Genomic DNA, 16,337 nt, shown 5'->3' on the forward strand with positions numbered 1-16,337 from the left:
CCAATCAGAACATCATAATAAAGTCCAATCAGAGTAGGCCTAGGTGTTTTCTCTCATCCAATCAGAACATGCAGTGCAGGAACCCCATTGCCTAACCTCACTATATAAAGCATGCTGAGGTGGGCAGTCAGACCACTCCAGGCTTTTCTGCATATGTTTTCCCAGCTGTTCTGTGCTAGCTTAGGAAGCCGCCTACTACACGCTGGAGGCTGGGGGCTGGAGGCTGGAGCGCGCGGCACTGTGGCTCTCCTATTGCCTCGCTTCGCTGTGGTAGGTGGCGGCGACCGAGACTGCAGCGCCGTGGGAGTGGTAGGAGGGCCGCCGGCAGCGAGAGCTGTTCCTGTCCGGCTAGAGGACAAGGAGATGGGAGAGCTACGTGCCCCACGTTGGAGGCTGGGGCCTGTGACATTGCACCTCTCCTCGCTGCGGTTGGTGGCGGCCATGGAGACGGCAGCGCAGCTGAAGTGGTAGGAGGGGAGAGAATAGTTTTGGGGTAGATGGAGGAGTAAAGAGGGTGGTGAGTGCCAAAGGGAAAAAAGGATGGTGAGCAGAAGGCGTTGCAGACAGAGGGTGCGGAAAAGATGGTGGGATAATAAGTTTTTGGGTAGATGGAGGGGGGACAAGAGGGTGGTGAGGAGCAGGAGTGGGGAGACGGGTTTGGGAAAAGACAGGGGAAAATGTTTTTGGGTAGATGGAGGAGCAAAAGAGGGTGATGAGAGCACGAGGCGGGAAAGAGGGGGGCCAGAGAGAGGGGGGAAAAGATAGTGGGGAAAAGGATGGTGAGCGGGAGAGTAGAGAAGGGCTTTGCGAAAAGATGGTGGGGGAAAGTGGTAGGGAAAAAGTTTTGGGGTAGATGGAGAAAGAAAAAATGGGTGGTGACAGGGAGGGGGCCGAAGGCAGTCGGGAAAAGAAGATAGGACAATAATGGTGTGGGACAAAGGTTTTGGGTAGATCTTTTTCTGATTCTTAAATTAGATTATTTGTATTTTTGCTTTTGGGTAGTCTTGTTTTCTATATTTTGTGTATTAACCGCTTGCCTGATGTATAGTTTGCAAATACTTTCTTCTATTCTCTGGATTGTTTTTTCATTCTACTGATTGCTGCTTCTGCTTTGCAGAAGCTTTTAAGTTTAATGTAATTACATTTGTCTATTTTTGCCTTTGTTGCTTGTACTTTTGATGTCTATTTGAAAATTATTTGTCCTAACCAATTTCAGTAAGCATTTATCCTGTGTTTTCTTCTCTAGTAGTTTCATAGTTTCAGGTCCTACATTTACATCTTTATTTTGAGTTGAATTTTGTGTATGATAAGATAACGGTCTAGATTTATTCTTCTACATGTGTGTGTTGGGTATTTCCTAACACAGTTTATTGAAGAGATTATCCTTCCGGAAGGTGTGTTCTTGGTGCCTAGGTTAAAAATGAGTTGACTGTAAATGCGTGAATTTATTTCTGAGTTCTCTATTCTGTTTCATTTGTTTATGTCTGTCTGTCATTTGTCTGTCTGTTGCTGTCTTTCCCTTGCCCCTTTTTTTTGACAGTACCATGCTGTTTTGATATTATACTACAGATTTACAGTTACTATGGATTTATAGTATATTTTGTAGTGTATTTTGAAATCAGGTAGCTCGATGTTTCCAGCTTTTCTTTTTATTCAAGATTCTTGAATAAAAAGATTCTTGAATAAAAAGGTTGTTTTTCTTAGTATTGTATAAATACAGTTCCACTGCCTCGTTTGCATTGCTTCTAATAAGAAATATGCTTTTATCAGTATGTTGTTCACTGGAATCTAACACATCTTTTCTCTGTGGCTACTTTTAAGAGTATTTCATCATCAGTTTTTTCCCCCAGTTTGATTACTGTGAGTGTTGTTTTCTTTATGTGTGGTTTTTTTCTGTGTGTGTATGTGTGTGTTTGTGTGTGTGTGTGTGTCTGTTTGGGATTTGTTCAGCTTCTTGGATAGTGGGTTTATATTTTTAACCAAACTTGGAACACTTGGGTCACTATTTAAATTGCTTTTCTACCCTCCTCTCACCACACCAATCTTATTTCCTTTTATACCTCTAATTATACCATTATGGCAATTTGATAATGTCCAAAAACTGACACATACTCCATTTGCTTTTTTCATCTTTTCTTTTTTTGGTGACTTTTTCGGAGATAGCTTCCATTGCTACATCATTAAGTTCACTCATCTATTTGTTCATAACATCTAATCTGTAATCAAGCTCATTCAGTCTATTTATTATCAGGGACATTTTAGGCACCATTTCTGAAAGTTTAACTTGGGTCTTTATGTCGTCTATGTCTCTACTTAACCTGGTAAATCCATCGTCTACCCTCATAATCAAGTAGAATGTAGTTATAAGAATTGCTGTTGTGCTTCTGCCTGCAAAGTTTATCATCTGTCAAATTTCAAGGCCACTTTGATTATTTTTTTCTTACAGCATTTTTTTTGTTTCTTTGCAGAAAATGTTGATTGGATGCAGACTGTGTACATTTGCCCTTGTTGGATTCAGAATATTTTTGCATTTCTTTCTCTATTTTTGTCTTTTGTTTTTGGATCCAGTAAAAATATTTGAAAACTGTTTGAACTGTCCTCACCTTTTACACTTTCTTGGCAGAGAACCGAGCAGTCTTATGTGACATTTTCCCTAGTACTGAGGCAAAGCTCTTGTCATGAGTCAACGTCGTGCACTTTAACTGGGGCCTTTTTTCTTTCCTCTCTGACTGTAGTGTGTGTGTGTGTGTGTGTGTCCTCTGAAGAGTGTTCCCTCAAGTGTCTTTTTTCTCTTTCAGGGGGAGTTTCTTCACACACAAGCGTAAATCAGTGCATGAATATTTGCAGACTTCAGAGTTCTCTCTCTGTATAATTCTCTCTTCTTCGATACTCTTACCTCTAAACTGTTTTGGTTCGCTTTTTAGTTTTTTAGTTCCCTGGAATCCTACTCTGAGAGGGAGAATTCCATGCAGTAGAGGTTCAGGATATACTCTCAGGAAAGAAGTGTGGGAGGAATGACAGAGAATGTGTGACAATTGAGTGCTCAGCTAGAAGGCACTTCAGGGACATCCTAAGTTAAGACATGATTTTGGGATTGAGGCATCAGGCAGTCATTGCCCCTGAACCGTATTCCGAAGGGGGCACATTCTTTTATGAAGCCATTCTTTGAACTGAATGGCATTTTCCAGTGGGGAAACAGCTGTAGAATCCAGAGCCTCCGTGCAGCCTTGGGTAGATGGAGGGTGGGTGAGCCCTGAAAAGGGGATCTAAGGGAGTCTCAGTGCTCACTATGAAAGGCTTCCCTGTTCAGAACATCAGGATGCCATGAAGCTGGGGCTTGAGGGTCTCAGTTAAACATGGGCAGTTCAGAAAAATAATCACAGCATTTGGGCCACAGAGTAGAGGCACTGACTTAGGTTCAGTCACCACATATGAGGAAATCCTCTCTTTAAAAATCCTATCCCTAAACTCAGTCACACACTGTGTGTTAGAGTTTCATTGTACGAATTTTGGGGACACAATTTAGTCAATAATCTCCCACCCTATAGACTCCAAAAATTCATGTCTTCCTCACTTGTAAAACACATTCACCCCATCCCAACAGCCCAAATCCTTAACTAACTCAGCATCAACTCTTAAGACACAACTCTCATTTGTATAAAATGTAAATCAAGTGTGAGTGAGTCTCCAGGTGTGATTCATCCTGAGGATTTAAAGGATAACAGCTTTGGGGAGTTTCTCCATCTCTCTGCTGCTGTCATCTGGGTGTCTAGAAAATAAAATGCCTACTTTATTTGCTAAGATTGAAAGAAAAGCATGAGTCAGCATCAGCAACATTTGTGAGTTCAATGTGGGGGAAGTCCCATCTGTGCATTCTTGAAATAATTTAAAGTAATAATCCAAATGCCCATGAAATTAAATTTAATAATCAGTAGGCATGGAATATCTCTGTCAGTGTTTGGAAAAGAGCAACAGTTGATACAGAAAACAAAACAAAATATACCAAAAGTTGAATTGTTTTCAGAGTAGAATGCACCCAAGTTAACTATGATGAATCATAAACAGAAATGGTTTAGTCCAAAGAAAATTAATCACTTGTATGGATATTAAACTACTAATTCCAATTTTAGCATTAAACATCAATATATTTTTTAAATTTTTATTTATTTTTTTTTATTTATTTATTTTTTATACTTTAAGTTCTAGGGTACATGTGCACAATGTGCAGGTTTGTTACACGTGTATACATGTGCCATGTTGGTGTGCTGCACTCATTAACTGGTCATTTACATTAGGTATTTCTCTTAATGCTATCCCTCCCCCCTCCCCCCCACCCCACAACAGGCCCCAGTGTGTGATGTTCCCCACCCTGTGTCCAAGTGTTCTTATTGTTCATTTCCCACCGATGAGTGAGAACATGCAGTGTTTGGTTTTTTGTCCTTGCGACAGTTTGCTCAGAATGATGGTTTCCAGCTTCATCCGTGTCCCTACAAAGGACATGAACTCATCCTTTTTTATGACTGCGTAGCATTCCATGGTGTATATGTGCCCCATTTTCTTAATCCAGTCTGTCATTGATGGACATTTGGGTTGGTTCCAAGACTTTGCTATTGTGAATAGTGCCGCAGTAAACATACATGTGCATGTGTCTTTACAGTAGCGTGATTTATAATCCTTTGGGTACATACCCAGTAATGGGATCGCTGGGTCAAATGGTATTTCTAGTTCTAGATCCTTGAGGAATCGCCATACTGTCTTCCACAATGGTTGAACTAGTTTACACTCCCACCATCAGTGTGAAAGTGTTCCTATTTCTCCACATCCTGTCCAGCACCTGTTGTTTCCTGACGTAATGATCGCCATTCTAACTGGTGTGAGATGGTATCTCATTGTGGTTTTGATTTGCATTTCTCTGATGACCAGTGACGATGAGCATTTTTTCATGTGTCTGTTGGCTGCATAAATGTCTTCTTTTGAGAAGAGTCTGTTCATATCCTTTGCCCACTTTTTGATGGGGTTGTTTGATTTTTTCTTGTAAATTTGTTAAAGTTCTTTGTAGATTCTGGATATTAGCCCTTTGTCAGATGGGTAGATTGCGAAAATTTTCTCCCATTCTGTAGGTTGTCTGTTCACTCTGGTGGTAGTTTCTTTTGCTGTGCAGAAGCTCTGTAGTTTAATTAGATCCCATTTGTCTATTTTGGCTTTTGTTGCCATTGCTTTTGGTGTTTTAGTCATGAAGTCCTTGCCCGTGCCTATGTCCTGAATGGTATTGCCTAGGTTTTCTTCTAGGGTTTTAATGGTTTTAGGTGTAACATTTAAGTCAGAAGACGCGTGATTTCTGCATCAATATTTTTATATAGAAATAGGAAACTTCTCAGTGGTTACAAAAAAGTGCAATTGTCTTCTACTTAATGTTAGAATTCCTTCGTGGGGTGACATTGTTCTTGACAGTGGAAAAAACAAAATGTTCCATGAGAGGTTTCCTCATGCCTAAGAAAAGGGAAAAAAAGACTTTTACAGAAAATAATAATTTGAGGCATAAACACTTTTCCTGGAAACTTGCTTTGGGGTCTTCACATCTTAAAATCTCAAACTCTCTTCTTTATTCCCTTGTCACATTCTGAATTTTACAGACTTCATGCTTTATATAAATGTCCAATACATTTAAAACTTAAACTTCATTTATTTGTTATAATCCCCAGAACTTTAATGATCTTGTATGTTTTGGTTTCAGATACAAGGCTCATTTTAGGACTTTTTTCTCTGAGCCTGCACTGGATTATTTGTGACTTGGTACAAGCTTCCTTGCCCATTTGTCCCTCCTTCTTCCCCTGATTTGCCTCCTGGGGGGAGTCTATTCCTCATGTCCTAAAGCTCTCCCAAAACTCAAAGCAAATGGATAGAAATAAAAGTAATGAGATTGTGACACAGGGCTACCTTGGGCAGACCTAAGATCCAATCAAATAGATGATACACGTATGTTGTTATATATATAAAGACCCAGGCCACTATAGGAGGTGAAATACAGTGTTGCCCTCAAAGAGATCTCCACCTAGAAAATATGCTGGTGGAGTTTTCAAATTTCAAATGACTCTACAAACCAGGGACCACATTCTATAGGCTTTCCCTTGCCTGCCACATGTTTTTCTATGGCCACAGAGCTCAGAGTGGTTTTTATAGTTTTAAATGGTTACGTCATGAATGGTGTAAGTACCTGCGTAATAGTCTCAGAGTTGAGTCTTGGGCACCAAAGACTAAATCCTTCTTATCTGGACATGTAAGAAAAAGTTTACCAAATCCTAAAAAATAAACAGCACTGAAACATTCGAGAAAACGCTCAACTTCAAGCAGAATAAATGAAATCAAAAATAAAAAGTGTAACAAGTAACATTTTAAAATCTGAAATATTGGCAAAAATTCAAATTTTCGACACTGTACTCTGACCAGGTATTTATGGCTGGCATTATAAATTGGTAGAACCCCTCTGGAGAGGAATCTGAGAACAATGAGTAAAAATTACAAGTGCACATCCTTTTGACTTGGAAATTCGACTTCTAGAAATTTATCCTATGTTCATATTCACACATGAACCCAAAGAAGTCTGCATAAGGATGTTCACTGCAGTGTTATTTGTGAGATCAAAATCATGGCAATAACCATTAGAGGCGAGTTTGCTAAAATTCTACTGTGGAATACCCTGCAGCCTTAGAATGGTGCAGTGCTCTATGCCTAGGGTGTCTCAGGAAAGAAGAAACAGTGCATGTGTTGAGGACCAGGAGAGGGGCCTTACACTTCACTCTCTCCTTTTCCCCTGAGCTCATCTACGTCTGCCAAAGAGTTTAGGGACAGTGGCAGCCTCCCTCTGGCTGGGCCTGGCCACCTTCTCTGGCCTCTGGATGCTTCCCAGCCCGACAGCTTGGCTGCAACTTTATGACCAACACACAGCCAGAACCACCAAACTAAGTGGCTCAGCAATTCTAGGTGCACCAAAGTATCAAGATCACGAACATGTGTTCTCTTAACATGCTGAATATTAGGAATGATTTTATGCAGCAATAGACATGAATACCCTTTGGTTTTTAAAGTAAATTTAATTGTGTATATTTCAGGTATGCAACATGATGTTATTGGATGCAAATATATTAAAATGGTTACTTTGTTGTAATATAATCTACATAATTGAAGTTCATAAAAGCCGAACTATATATGAGGTTGATACGCAGGTAATTGTGGTTTTTGCCATCGATAGTAGTGAAAACTGCATTAACTTTTGTGCCAATCTAATGTAATGATGGCTATGCTTAACAATTGGCTCAGAAAATATAAATTTTGAACCCAGCTCTTGTCTGAATATTTTCTAAATTAATTCTTGCCATTAGTAGATTAATAAAGGTTTCAGCAGCAGAAGTATTGACACCCATGGAAATTAGAAAGGCTGGATGTCAATGAGAAAGCGGGGCTGACTCAGGTTAACTCTTCCCTGGGGAGCCATATTGGAACTCCCATCCTATGTGGAGACCATCCACTTGTGGGGAGTTTCTAGGACAGGGGCTCAGTGATGTGAGGAGAAGAGGATTCTGAATGAACACTGAGCCTGTCGATAAAATTCTCCCCAGCTCAGCAACCTTAGGTATTGGGGCAAAGAGCAGGAGCAATAAAAAGAAAACAGCATCCTCTTTGTTCCTAATCCCTCAGAAACATCTTCAGATCTTATCTTAGTGGTCACTGCCTCAGGACAGAGGTGCAGGAAATTAGCTCAGCCAGGAGGGCCATCATCACTAGAGCGTGGTGGACAAAGAGTTGAGTAAGATGCAGTTTCTGGAAACTCCCTGTAATGGCTTCCGTCCAGATTGGGCTGCACAGAGTGGGAGATGGGGATGCAGTTAGAGTGAGGATGTTCCTCAAAACAGCAGGGACTGCACCAATCAGGAAGCTCCTTGTCACTGTCCCTGCATTGGAAGAGCTAGGAAGAGTTGCACATTCAGGGACCACAGCACACAAGCACCAGGAAGCTGTCCCTGTGCTGGATGAGAAACCACAGAGCAGGTTTCCTTTTGGACTTCATGGTGGGAAAGGAGAGGAGCCGAGAGAGAAGAATTCTCAAGGCCATGCTGCAGGAAGCCCCTTGTACAGGGTGAGGAAGCATCTTGAGAGCAAACGGGAGCCTGAGAGGCCAGGGCAGGTTTTGGTCTCAGTTCCCCAAGAACTTGGACCACTGTGGAAAGTGCTGCTGCTTGTATATGAGCAGCAGTAATAATCAGCCTCGTCCTCAGCCTGGAGCCCAGAGATGGTCATGGAGGCCATGTTGACAGACTTGGAGCCAGAGAAACGATCAGGGACCCCTGAGGGCCGATAACTGACACGATAAATCATGAGTTTGGGGACTGTGCCTGGGTGCTGTTGATACCAGGCGACAACATTATAACTCCCAACATCACTGCTGGTTCCAGTGCAGGAGATTGTGACTGTCCAGGAGATCCAAACACTGAGTGAGGCTGAGTCAGGGCAGACTGAGCCCAGGACCCTGGAAAGAGGGAGAAACACACTCTAGTGAGGCAATGCTGGGCCCAGGTGAGCCTGAGGAGCAGGAGACCAAGGATCAGCCCAGAGGTCCCCAAGACCCTTTCCCTGGAGGCATCACCTGTGTCCTGAGTGAGGAGGGTGAGGAGGAGCAGAGACCAGGCCATGGTGGAGACGTCCAGAGAGCGCTGCCTCCTGAGACCCAGCACTGGGGCTGCCCCCAGCCCTGTGTTATCTCTTCTGCCTCAGAGGAGGGTGCAGCTTCCATGCAAATCTGTGTCCTGAGCTCCTCTCCCCACCCCACTCTCACCTGGGCCTGGGCTCAGAGACTTTTGCTTCCCTGGACGGCAGGGCTCAGCTGAGGGGATTGAAACTCCTTGACAAAAAAAAAAAAAAAAAAAAGAAAAGAAACTCCTTGACATGGATTTCCTGAGATTGAGCCCATGACAGTGCCCGAGAAATGGAGCCAGCCTTGGGGTCCCTCTCCTTCCTGTCCTGGAGTCTTAGTATTTCCTTCCCTTCTGTGTGGTCCAGTATGAGGACAGGGCCCAGAGTGGCTGGGAGAGACCCCAGCGCTCCCCTTCCCAGGACCACAGGCCCTGCAGGGACCCCTCAGTCCCTCTCAGCCCTTCTAGGGCTCCTCAGATCGGCTGGGTCCTCACATCTTGTTCTGCTGTCTGTGTCTGCAGAGGCCTGAAGCTGCTGCTTGGAAAAACCTGGGTTTCATTTATTGGCTTTTTTTTTTTTTTTTTTTTTTTTTTTTGTGAAACAGAGTCTCACTCTGTCACCCAGGCTGGAGTGCAGTGGCACGATCTTGGCTCACTGCAACCTTCACCTCCCAGGTTCAAGCGATTCTTCTGCCGCAGCCTCCTGAGTAGCTGGGATTACAGGCGCGTGCCACCACGCTCTGCTAATTTTTGTATTTTTAGTAGAGACGGGGTTTCACCATGTTGGTTAGGCTGGTCTCGAACTCCTGACCTTTTGATCTGCCCGCCTTAGCCTCCCTAAGTGCTGGGATTACAGGCATGAGCCACCGCACCCGGCCTATTGGCCCTTCTAGAAATGCATTTATGGGGGCACAACAGATTTAGGACTCAAGACTGCCTCTGTCTCTTTAGGGAGACTCAGGAGGAAGGAGCTCCTGGGACCACACACCCAGGGTGAAGCCCAGCAGGGACCTCCCAGGTCCAGGCCCACGCTGCCCCTGGTGGCTGCAGACGGAGGAGCCTGAGGCCGAGGAGACTCTCCTGAGTCACAGCTGACAGCCCCTGCCCTGCACCCCCTGCCTTCTGGTTCCCTTCCCAGCTCAATCCTAGGCCCCTGGTCCCTTCTCATCTCCTCCCCTGGTCCCTTCTCATCTCTTCCATGCTCCCTCTCCCAGGGTGGAGGGCATCTCCCACACCAGGGCTCCAGATGCTCCTCCTGGTGCCTGTTTGCTTTTCCTAGAGGACAGTCCCACAGGGTTGGTGTCCATGAGGCAGCTCTGGCTCAGGGCTGAAGAAACCTCACACATGAAATAAATCCAACCCCAGCGGGTGGGTGGGACAGGAGCATGGGATGAAGAGAAAACCAACTGGCTCCTCAAAATGTTGACAGAAAAAGCGTGACATAGAGGAGGCAGTGCTCACGAAGCCTGTGAACAACCTCTTGAAAAGCGGTGGGGGTGGGGGTGGGGGTGGGGCGGTCCCAGGGCCAGAGGAGCTAAGGAAAGGGGCCTGGGGTTTAGGATTGGGTCAGGGCCAGAGCCAGGGACCCCTCCTCAGGGTGCGTGCGTCCCTCACACTGTGACCCGCAACTTTCCTTAGTCCTGCCCTTTAGTGCACATTGAGTCCCCCTCAGGCCAGAGCCGGGTGCCTCGCTGAGGTGAAGCCTCGCCGAGGTGAAGCCTCCCCACACAGACAGCGGCTGACCCCATGTGTTCCTCAGAAACTCCTGGGTTTGGGGTAAAGACTCCAATCACGGTGACTTCTCTCTGTCAGAATAGAACTGTAAACATTCCCTCAGGAGATGGACTGGGGGTTCTGCGGCATAAGTGCTGGGCGGGAGGGAGGACTGTTTTGTGTCACTGTCCCTGTTAGAAGACAGAGATTTCTAACAGCACAGGAGAGGGGAGCCTAAGGGAAGGGTGGGCTCAGGGGCTTGGGTGAGAAAGTGTGTGGTGTGGGGAGGTGACAGCTTTGCATTTGAGACTACTGTTTCTGTGTGTGTTATTTAGATATTTATGTGCTATGTTGCTATATGAATAGTTATAAGAAAATAATGTTTGCATCTGAGATAGCACTAAAATGGAATTAGGTCAATGACCTGCTGAAATATCAGTGATGTTGATTGTGGAGCCAGTGGCCTGGATCAAAGCCCTGAGAACACTCCAGGAGCCCAGGCACTTCCTGCAAAAAGGAAATACGTGATCTTCAGGACACTCTACCTTATCCTCTCTTCCATGTTCTGTTAGCACCAGAAGCAAACCAGAGCCTGGCCAACGCTGCCGAAATCGCCTACCTCATTGAAACTCTCCTGGATGTGTGCGTCCACACAGGGCAACAGACACAGACATCGGAAGCACTTGCTGCATCTGTCCTCACTGCAGCCCAAGCAGGAATGGAAAGTGGCAAGGTTCTCTTTTGAATCATGTTTTTTTCAAAGGTTTAGTTTTCCTTGAAATTCAAAAATCTTGTCTTTTAAAATATGAGGGCTTGCCGAGATGGGTTCACTGGTTCGTGTTATGGGAAATGTCTCCAGAGGGACTGGTTGCTGTACCTATCTGCACTTTCAAAAGTCACTAATTTAGTGTCAGGTATGTTTGTAGAGCACAGGCTCTAATAGAGCCTATGTGGAAGGGTGCGTTCTGTAATCAAGAGAGAAAATGGGAGAAAATGGAAAAGTCCTTCAGTTCCCTTCACCTCTAATTCACATGGTCCAGATTGACAAGGTGCACACAGATGAGGCCATGGGCAGCTGAGACTGAGGGCTGGAGACCCCACCTTTAGAGCCACAGGTTCCTTCATCTTCCTGCTCTACCAGCAGACCTTGTCCCCTTATGCACATCAGGGGCCGGGCATCCTCAATACCATCTGTCCCTCTATGAGACTCAGTGCCCAGTAGCTAGAAATCACCTTCCCATTCAGGGTCGAGTCTGCAGTGGACTCAGCAGTGCACAAGGTCCTACCAAGCACAGGATCAGAGTCAGCAGCGCAGAGCCTGGCCTGTGGGCACAATGTGCACAGCCCCACTGCACACCCAGCACAGCCCTACTGTGTGGAAATGGTCCTGCTGTCAACAATGAGCATAGTTTTTTCTTGGGGAACTTTTTGCAAAACCTTCCACAAGTCTCTCATGACAAGTGATCCTGGCTCATTTGTCACGCTGGCTCCAGACAGCTGAGAACAGAATATGAGCAGAGGAATCTTGAGGACTGTGCCTGGAAATAAATTAACAGCTACGATAGGTATTCCTGCACAACTGGGGAAGTTGTGAGCTTGGACTGGAGAGAGGATCATTGCTCATTATTGAGAGAGAGAGAGCAGGAGAGAGAGGCCAAAAGAGCACAAGGGGATCAGTTGCTGCTATAGTGAGAGGGGAAATGGTGCTTACTACACTATTGTTTGATTGGTACTCATTGAATAATTTCAAAATTAAACTAGGTTTACTTTCCTCCAGAGTGTGCAGTATTTTTATTATGGCAAAATGAACAATTTTTAAACCATTTCAATCATTTGTAAGTGTGCGTTCAGCAACAGTAAGTACATTCAGAATGCTTTGCAACCACCACCACTTTCCATCCCCAGAGCTTTTCCACCACTCCACACAAACACTGTGGGCCCATTAGATGGTGACTTTAGAAACTTTGGAGCTTGGGAACAAATTGAGGAGTGTGTGGTCTGAAGGAAGTTTCCTGTAAGGATCCAAGGGGTGTCTGCACCAATCTCCCCAGTTTCTTCAAAATCTCAGGACAGTGAGGAGGAGACACCTCATCTAGGAAACCAGATGACACACAGCCCCTGTGCCTTCTCTGGGCTGGTTTGTCTCAAAGAGAAGAGAAATTCCAGTAGGACTGCACCCTCTGAGACAGCGTTCTCCTCTCCTGGAGGACTTGTAGTTATAGTTGAGGCCCTTGTTTTCAGTTTACTGAAATAATTCCTACAGTTGTTGAATGGATCCTGGAAGATGGAAGTGGATTTCTACAGACACAGTCAGCTGGTAGTTCCATTCGCAATTGCTGTGCCAGATGAAGACCCTGATAGAACACACCACCATGCATGGCTGCAGGTGCACAGCAGGCACCATCAATGCAGAAACTCATTCTATTCCTCTCAGAATAGGATCAGAAATGGTGTGAATACAAGGAGTAGACAACAGTATAGGTTTATACTTTTATTTTTTCAACTTCATTAACTCTCCCTTCTTTTTCATGATATTGTCATAGGGGCTTTGATCATCTGAACACCCAGGAGAACCTCCTAGGGCTCTATTCTGTATTTGGATCAGATGTGCATGAGGGGGCCCTGTCTATTGGAAGCTTTGGTGAGACCCATGAATTCCTGAGAGTGGGAAACAAACCCTAAGACCATTCATCCTGTGTAGTAGCTGAAATGTTTAGGATTGAGTTCTCTGGAGCAGCTTAGTATCTCTCACTAAATAAAGAGCACGTTATTAGATCTTACAATTCCCACCAGAAAGAAACACAAAGCTATAAGGTCATTCTGGTGTCTAGAGGCAGCGTATTTAACCGTTGGGGATGTGGCTCCAACTCATATATCAGGAGCCATGAACATCACCCACTGTTTTGGAGCCCAGAGCAGGGAGGTTCTGCACCAGGTTCAGGCAGGGGTATGAGTGTCCTGCTGTTGGGACCACAGAATCCAGCAGACTCTACCATAATTACGGAACTGGTGATAAGAACGGAAGAATTCGTGATAAGAACTGAAAACTCATGTTTACGTAATCTCTCATGGGAAAATCCCATGAGATTCTCCCAATGGGATTCCAATCCGATGGGATTTGGAACAATTCCATGTCATCTGCAATATAGACTTATTTTCATTTGGAAAACAACTCTCCCCATGTGCTCTTATTCTTTGGTTAGATACAGGACAGCATCGGACATTCAGTGACCAAGCAGCCAGAACTGCCAGATTCTCGCGTCATGTGCTCAGGCAGGCCTTGTAGCGATCTCTGGTGAGACAGATGTGACACACCTAGGATGGAGCAGGAGCAGGGCCCCAGGGCTGAGTAACCTGTGGATGGTCCACAGCCAAGTTTGCATCTCTCTTGCTCTAACACTGGTCCCTGGGTTTACACTTACGTTCTGTGGGTAGCAGTTCCTCTGCTAAGCTGATGGAGCAAAAATTTCCAGAGTAGCCCAGGAATGAATTGGATCACCATGAAGTAGACCACAGCTGTACTATATGGGTCTACTAAGGGGTGGCATTAAGAGACAATGGAGAGGGGACATCTTTACATGTACCGGGACGTGGCGCCTGGTCATTCATTTTGTGAGGAAAGGTGAGTGGCCGGATGCCAGGGTAGATATGGGCTCAGGGCAGTGGGAAATGACTTGGGCAGGTGTTCCAGGGACTGTGAGAGAAAAACTTGGAAATGGGGGAAATGGGGTATGGGCAGAAGCTTGTGGGTGGTCTTTGGGCATGGGCACCACTCAGAAGAAACTTTGAATCATAGGTTAATAGCCCATAGAGTGTCCATGATGGACACAGTGCCAAACACCCAAGTGGTCAGAAAGAAGAGATCAGGGGTTGTCAGCCACTCTCTGTCAGGTGACATGTGCCCCACAGCATGGGTGTCCACTTGGTAGGCTCTGAGAGTGTGTGGGTCAACCTTAACGTGGAGTCTAGGTGGACCCCACAGCGTCCACCCCAGGTAACACTGTTCTGAATATAAGGCTGCCAGGAGCTTCGGAACTTAAGTGCTAGGGAAGTTCTGAGGACTAATCTAGGACATCTGGGCCAAGGGGTGACCCAGGCTTCATCACATGGAACTCACATCCTTTACCACTAGATGAAAGATACGCTTTGTGTGTCCTTTCATCCAGGCCTTCTTTCACCAGCTTTATCCTGGGTTAGAAAATCTCAAAACAGCCTGTCCACACAGCCTCAAATCTGCTCCTAACCCACTCTCTGCAGAGCCTGCCTGAAGGGCTGGCATGTGGAAACCCAGGTCTTTTGCCAGTACGTGCATGGGCCACTCTGTCTGCCCATCCATTCAGGCTCTCTTTCACCAGCTTTATCCTTGGCCAGAAAAACCCCAGGATAGCCTGTCACACAGCCTCAAATCTCTTCTTAACTCACCCTCTTCACAACCTGCCTGGAGGGCTGGAGGGAAGAGCAGCCTGGGGGTCACAGAACTGGGTGAACTGGACCAGTCCTGCTCATGGCTTTGTCCACAGCCATCCTGGGGCTGGAGAAAGAGGATGACACAGATTGGGCAGGGGCTTGTGTCTCACTTCCTAACCTGCCTGTGTCACTGTGGGCTCATCACTGTTTCTATTGTACGTGTGATAGTAATAGTCAGCCTCGTCCTCAGTCTGAGCCCTGCTGATGGTCAGGGTGGCCATGTTCCCTGAGCTGGACTCAGAAAATCAGAAATTCCTGAGGGCCACTTGCTGCCTTCATATATCACCAGCACGGGCCTGGTCTGGCTTCTTCCGGAACCAGTAAACATACTTTGAGGTTATCTCAAGAGCAGGTGATCATGGCTGCTTGTCCTGGTGACACTGACACTGAAGGTGGCTGTGTAAGCTCATAGGAGCTTGCAAGAGAGGACAGGAGAGGAGGCTTGTACGTGATGAATCTATTCCCAGAGGGTCCCACCCTGAGGTTGTGCCTGGGATGAACTCACATTTGGGCAGGCCCAGCTCAGGATCCTATGGATTCTGAGCCTGAAGGAAGGGCTTGGGGGCAGCACCTGTGCAGAAAGTGAGGAGGGGGAGCAGGAGAGGGATCCAGGCCATGGTGAGACACCCAGAGCTCTGCCTGCTGAGCCCACAGCACAGCTGGGCTCACCAGCCTTCCCTTATTGCCTCTCAGGCCCTTTGAGGCAGTGAGTGTTTGATGCAAATGGGCATCCTCTGGGACTCCGCACTGAAGGATGTCACTCAAACCAGCCATGTGGGAAGCACAGCAGACTGAGGAAGAAGAAGTGAGTCCCAGCTCGCTTTATCTGCTTCTCTGGTCAGAAGATCAGACTCTATCCTTGAAGGCCTGTGATCACAGTCACCTCCTGGAGTTTGGCCACATGACCACTGTTTTATACCATGCTGGCCTGTGCTGTGTCCTAGGCCAGGCTCAGCAGTGCTGTGGACCTTCCAGGAGCCTGGCCATGGGGCTAAACTTGGCTATGCTGAGAGCTCATCAATGACACCTGACTCAGCAGCAGGTGGGCCAGGAACCCATCATCTTCCTCCTTCTCCAAGTCCGCTCTGGGTTCCCCAGACTCACTTGGTCCTGTCCCGGTAATTTAATTAGAATGTGGTTCTGTGTCTTTAGGATACTTGTATCCTAAACTTGATTTCCATTGCCGTTGTTTGGTCTTTTGAGCAGCCACAACTCATGTGGATTCATTACACAGTCTAGTCTCGTTTCTCACCTGAGTTGCTCCTTGTATGACACCCCCCATCTCTCTAATAGACTAGAAATTGCCATCCTCTGCTCTTTGATTCTTTATTTTTTCTCATCAGTGTTTCATGTAAATGTGTAAAAAGTACCAGAAGTCCAGACCTGACTGACAAACTAACTTTAGATTATTTGGTCTCTGTGAGGGTCCCAGGGTCATGGTCTCTGGACACCCATGAGCTCTGGAGGGTG

General features: G+C 45.8%; 1 protein-coding gene across 1 annotated transcript in view; it reads right to left on the bottom strand.

Annotated features, from left to right (window-relative positions):
- LOC100938552 (immunoglobulin lambda-1 light chain) overlaps positions 1–8,687 on the bottom strand; it is a 69,697-nt gene extending 61,010 nt beyond the window's left edge. The window contains 3 exon segments of the mRNA XM_063722761.1: positions 8,226–8,465; positions 8,468–8,524; positions 8,642–8,687. Of these exon segments, the coding sequence (XP_063578831.1) occupies positions 8,226–8,465; positions 8,468–8,524; positions 8,642–8,687 (343 nt within the window).
- Positions 8,688–16,337: the final 7,650 nt, after the last annotated feature.

This window comes from Pongo abelii, chromosome 23, assembly GCF_028885655.2.
Source record: "Pongo abelii isolate AG06213 chromosome 23, NHGRI_mPonAbe1-v2.0_pri, whole genome shotgun sequence".
Classification (NCBI taxonomy): Eukaryota; Metazoa; Chordata; class Mammalia; order Primates; family Hominidae; genus Pongo; species Pongo abelii.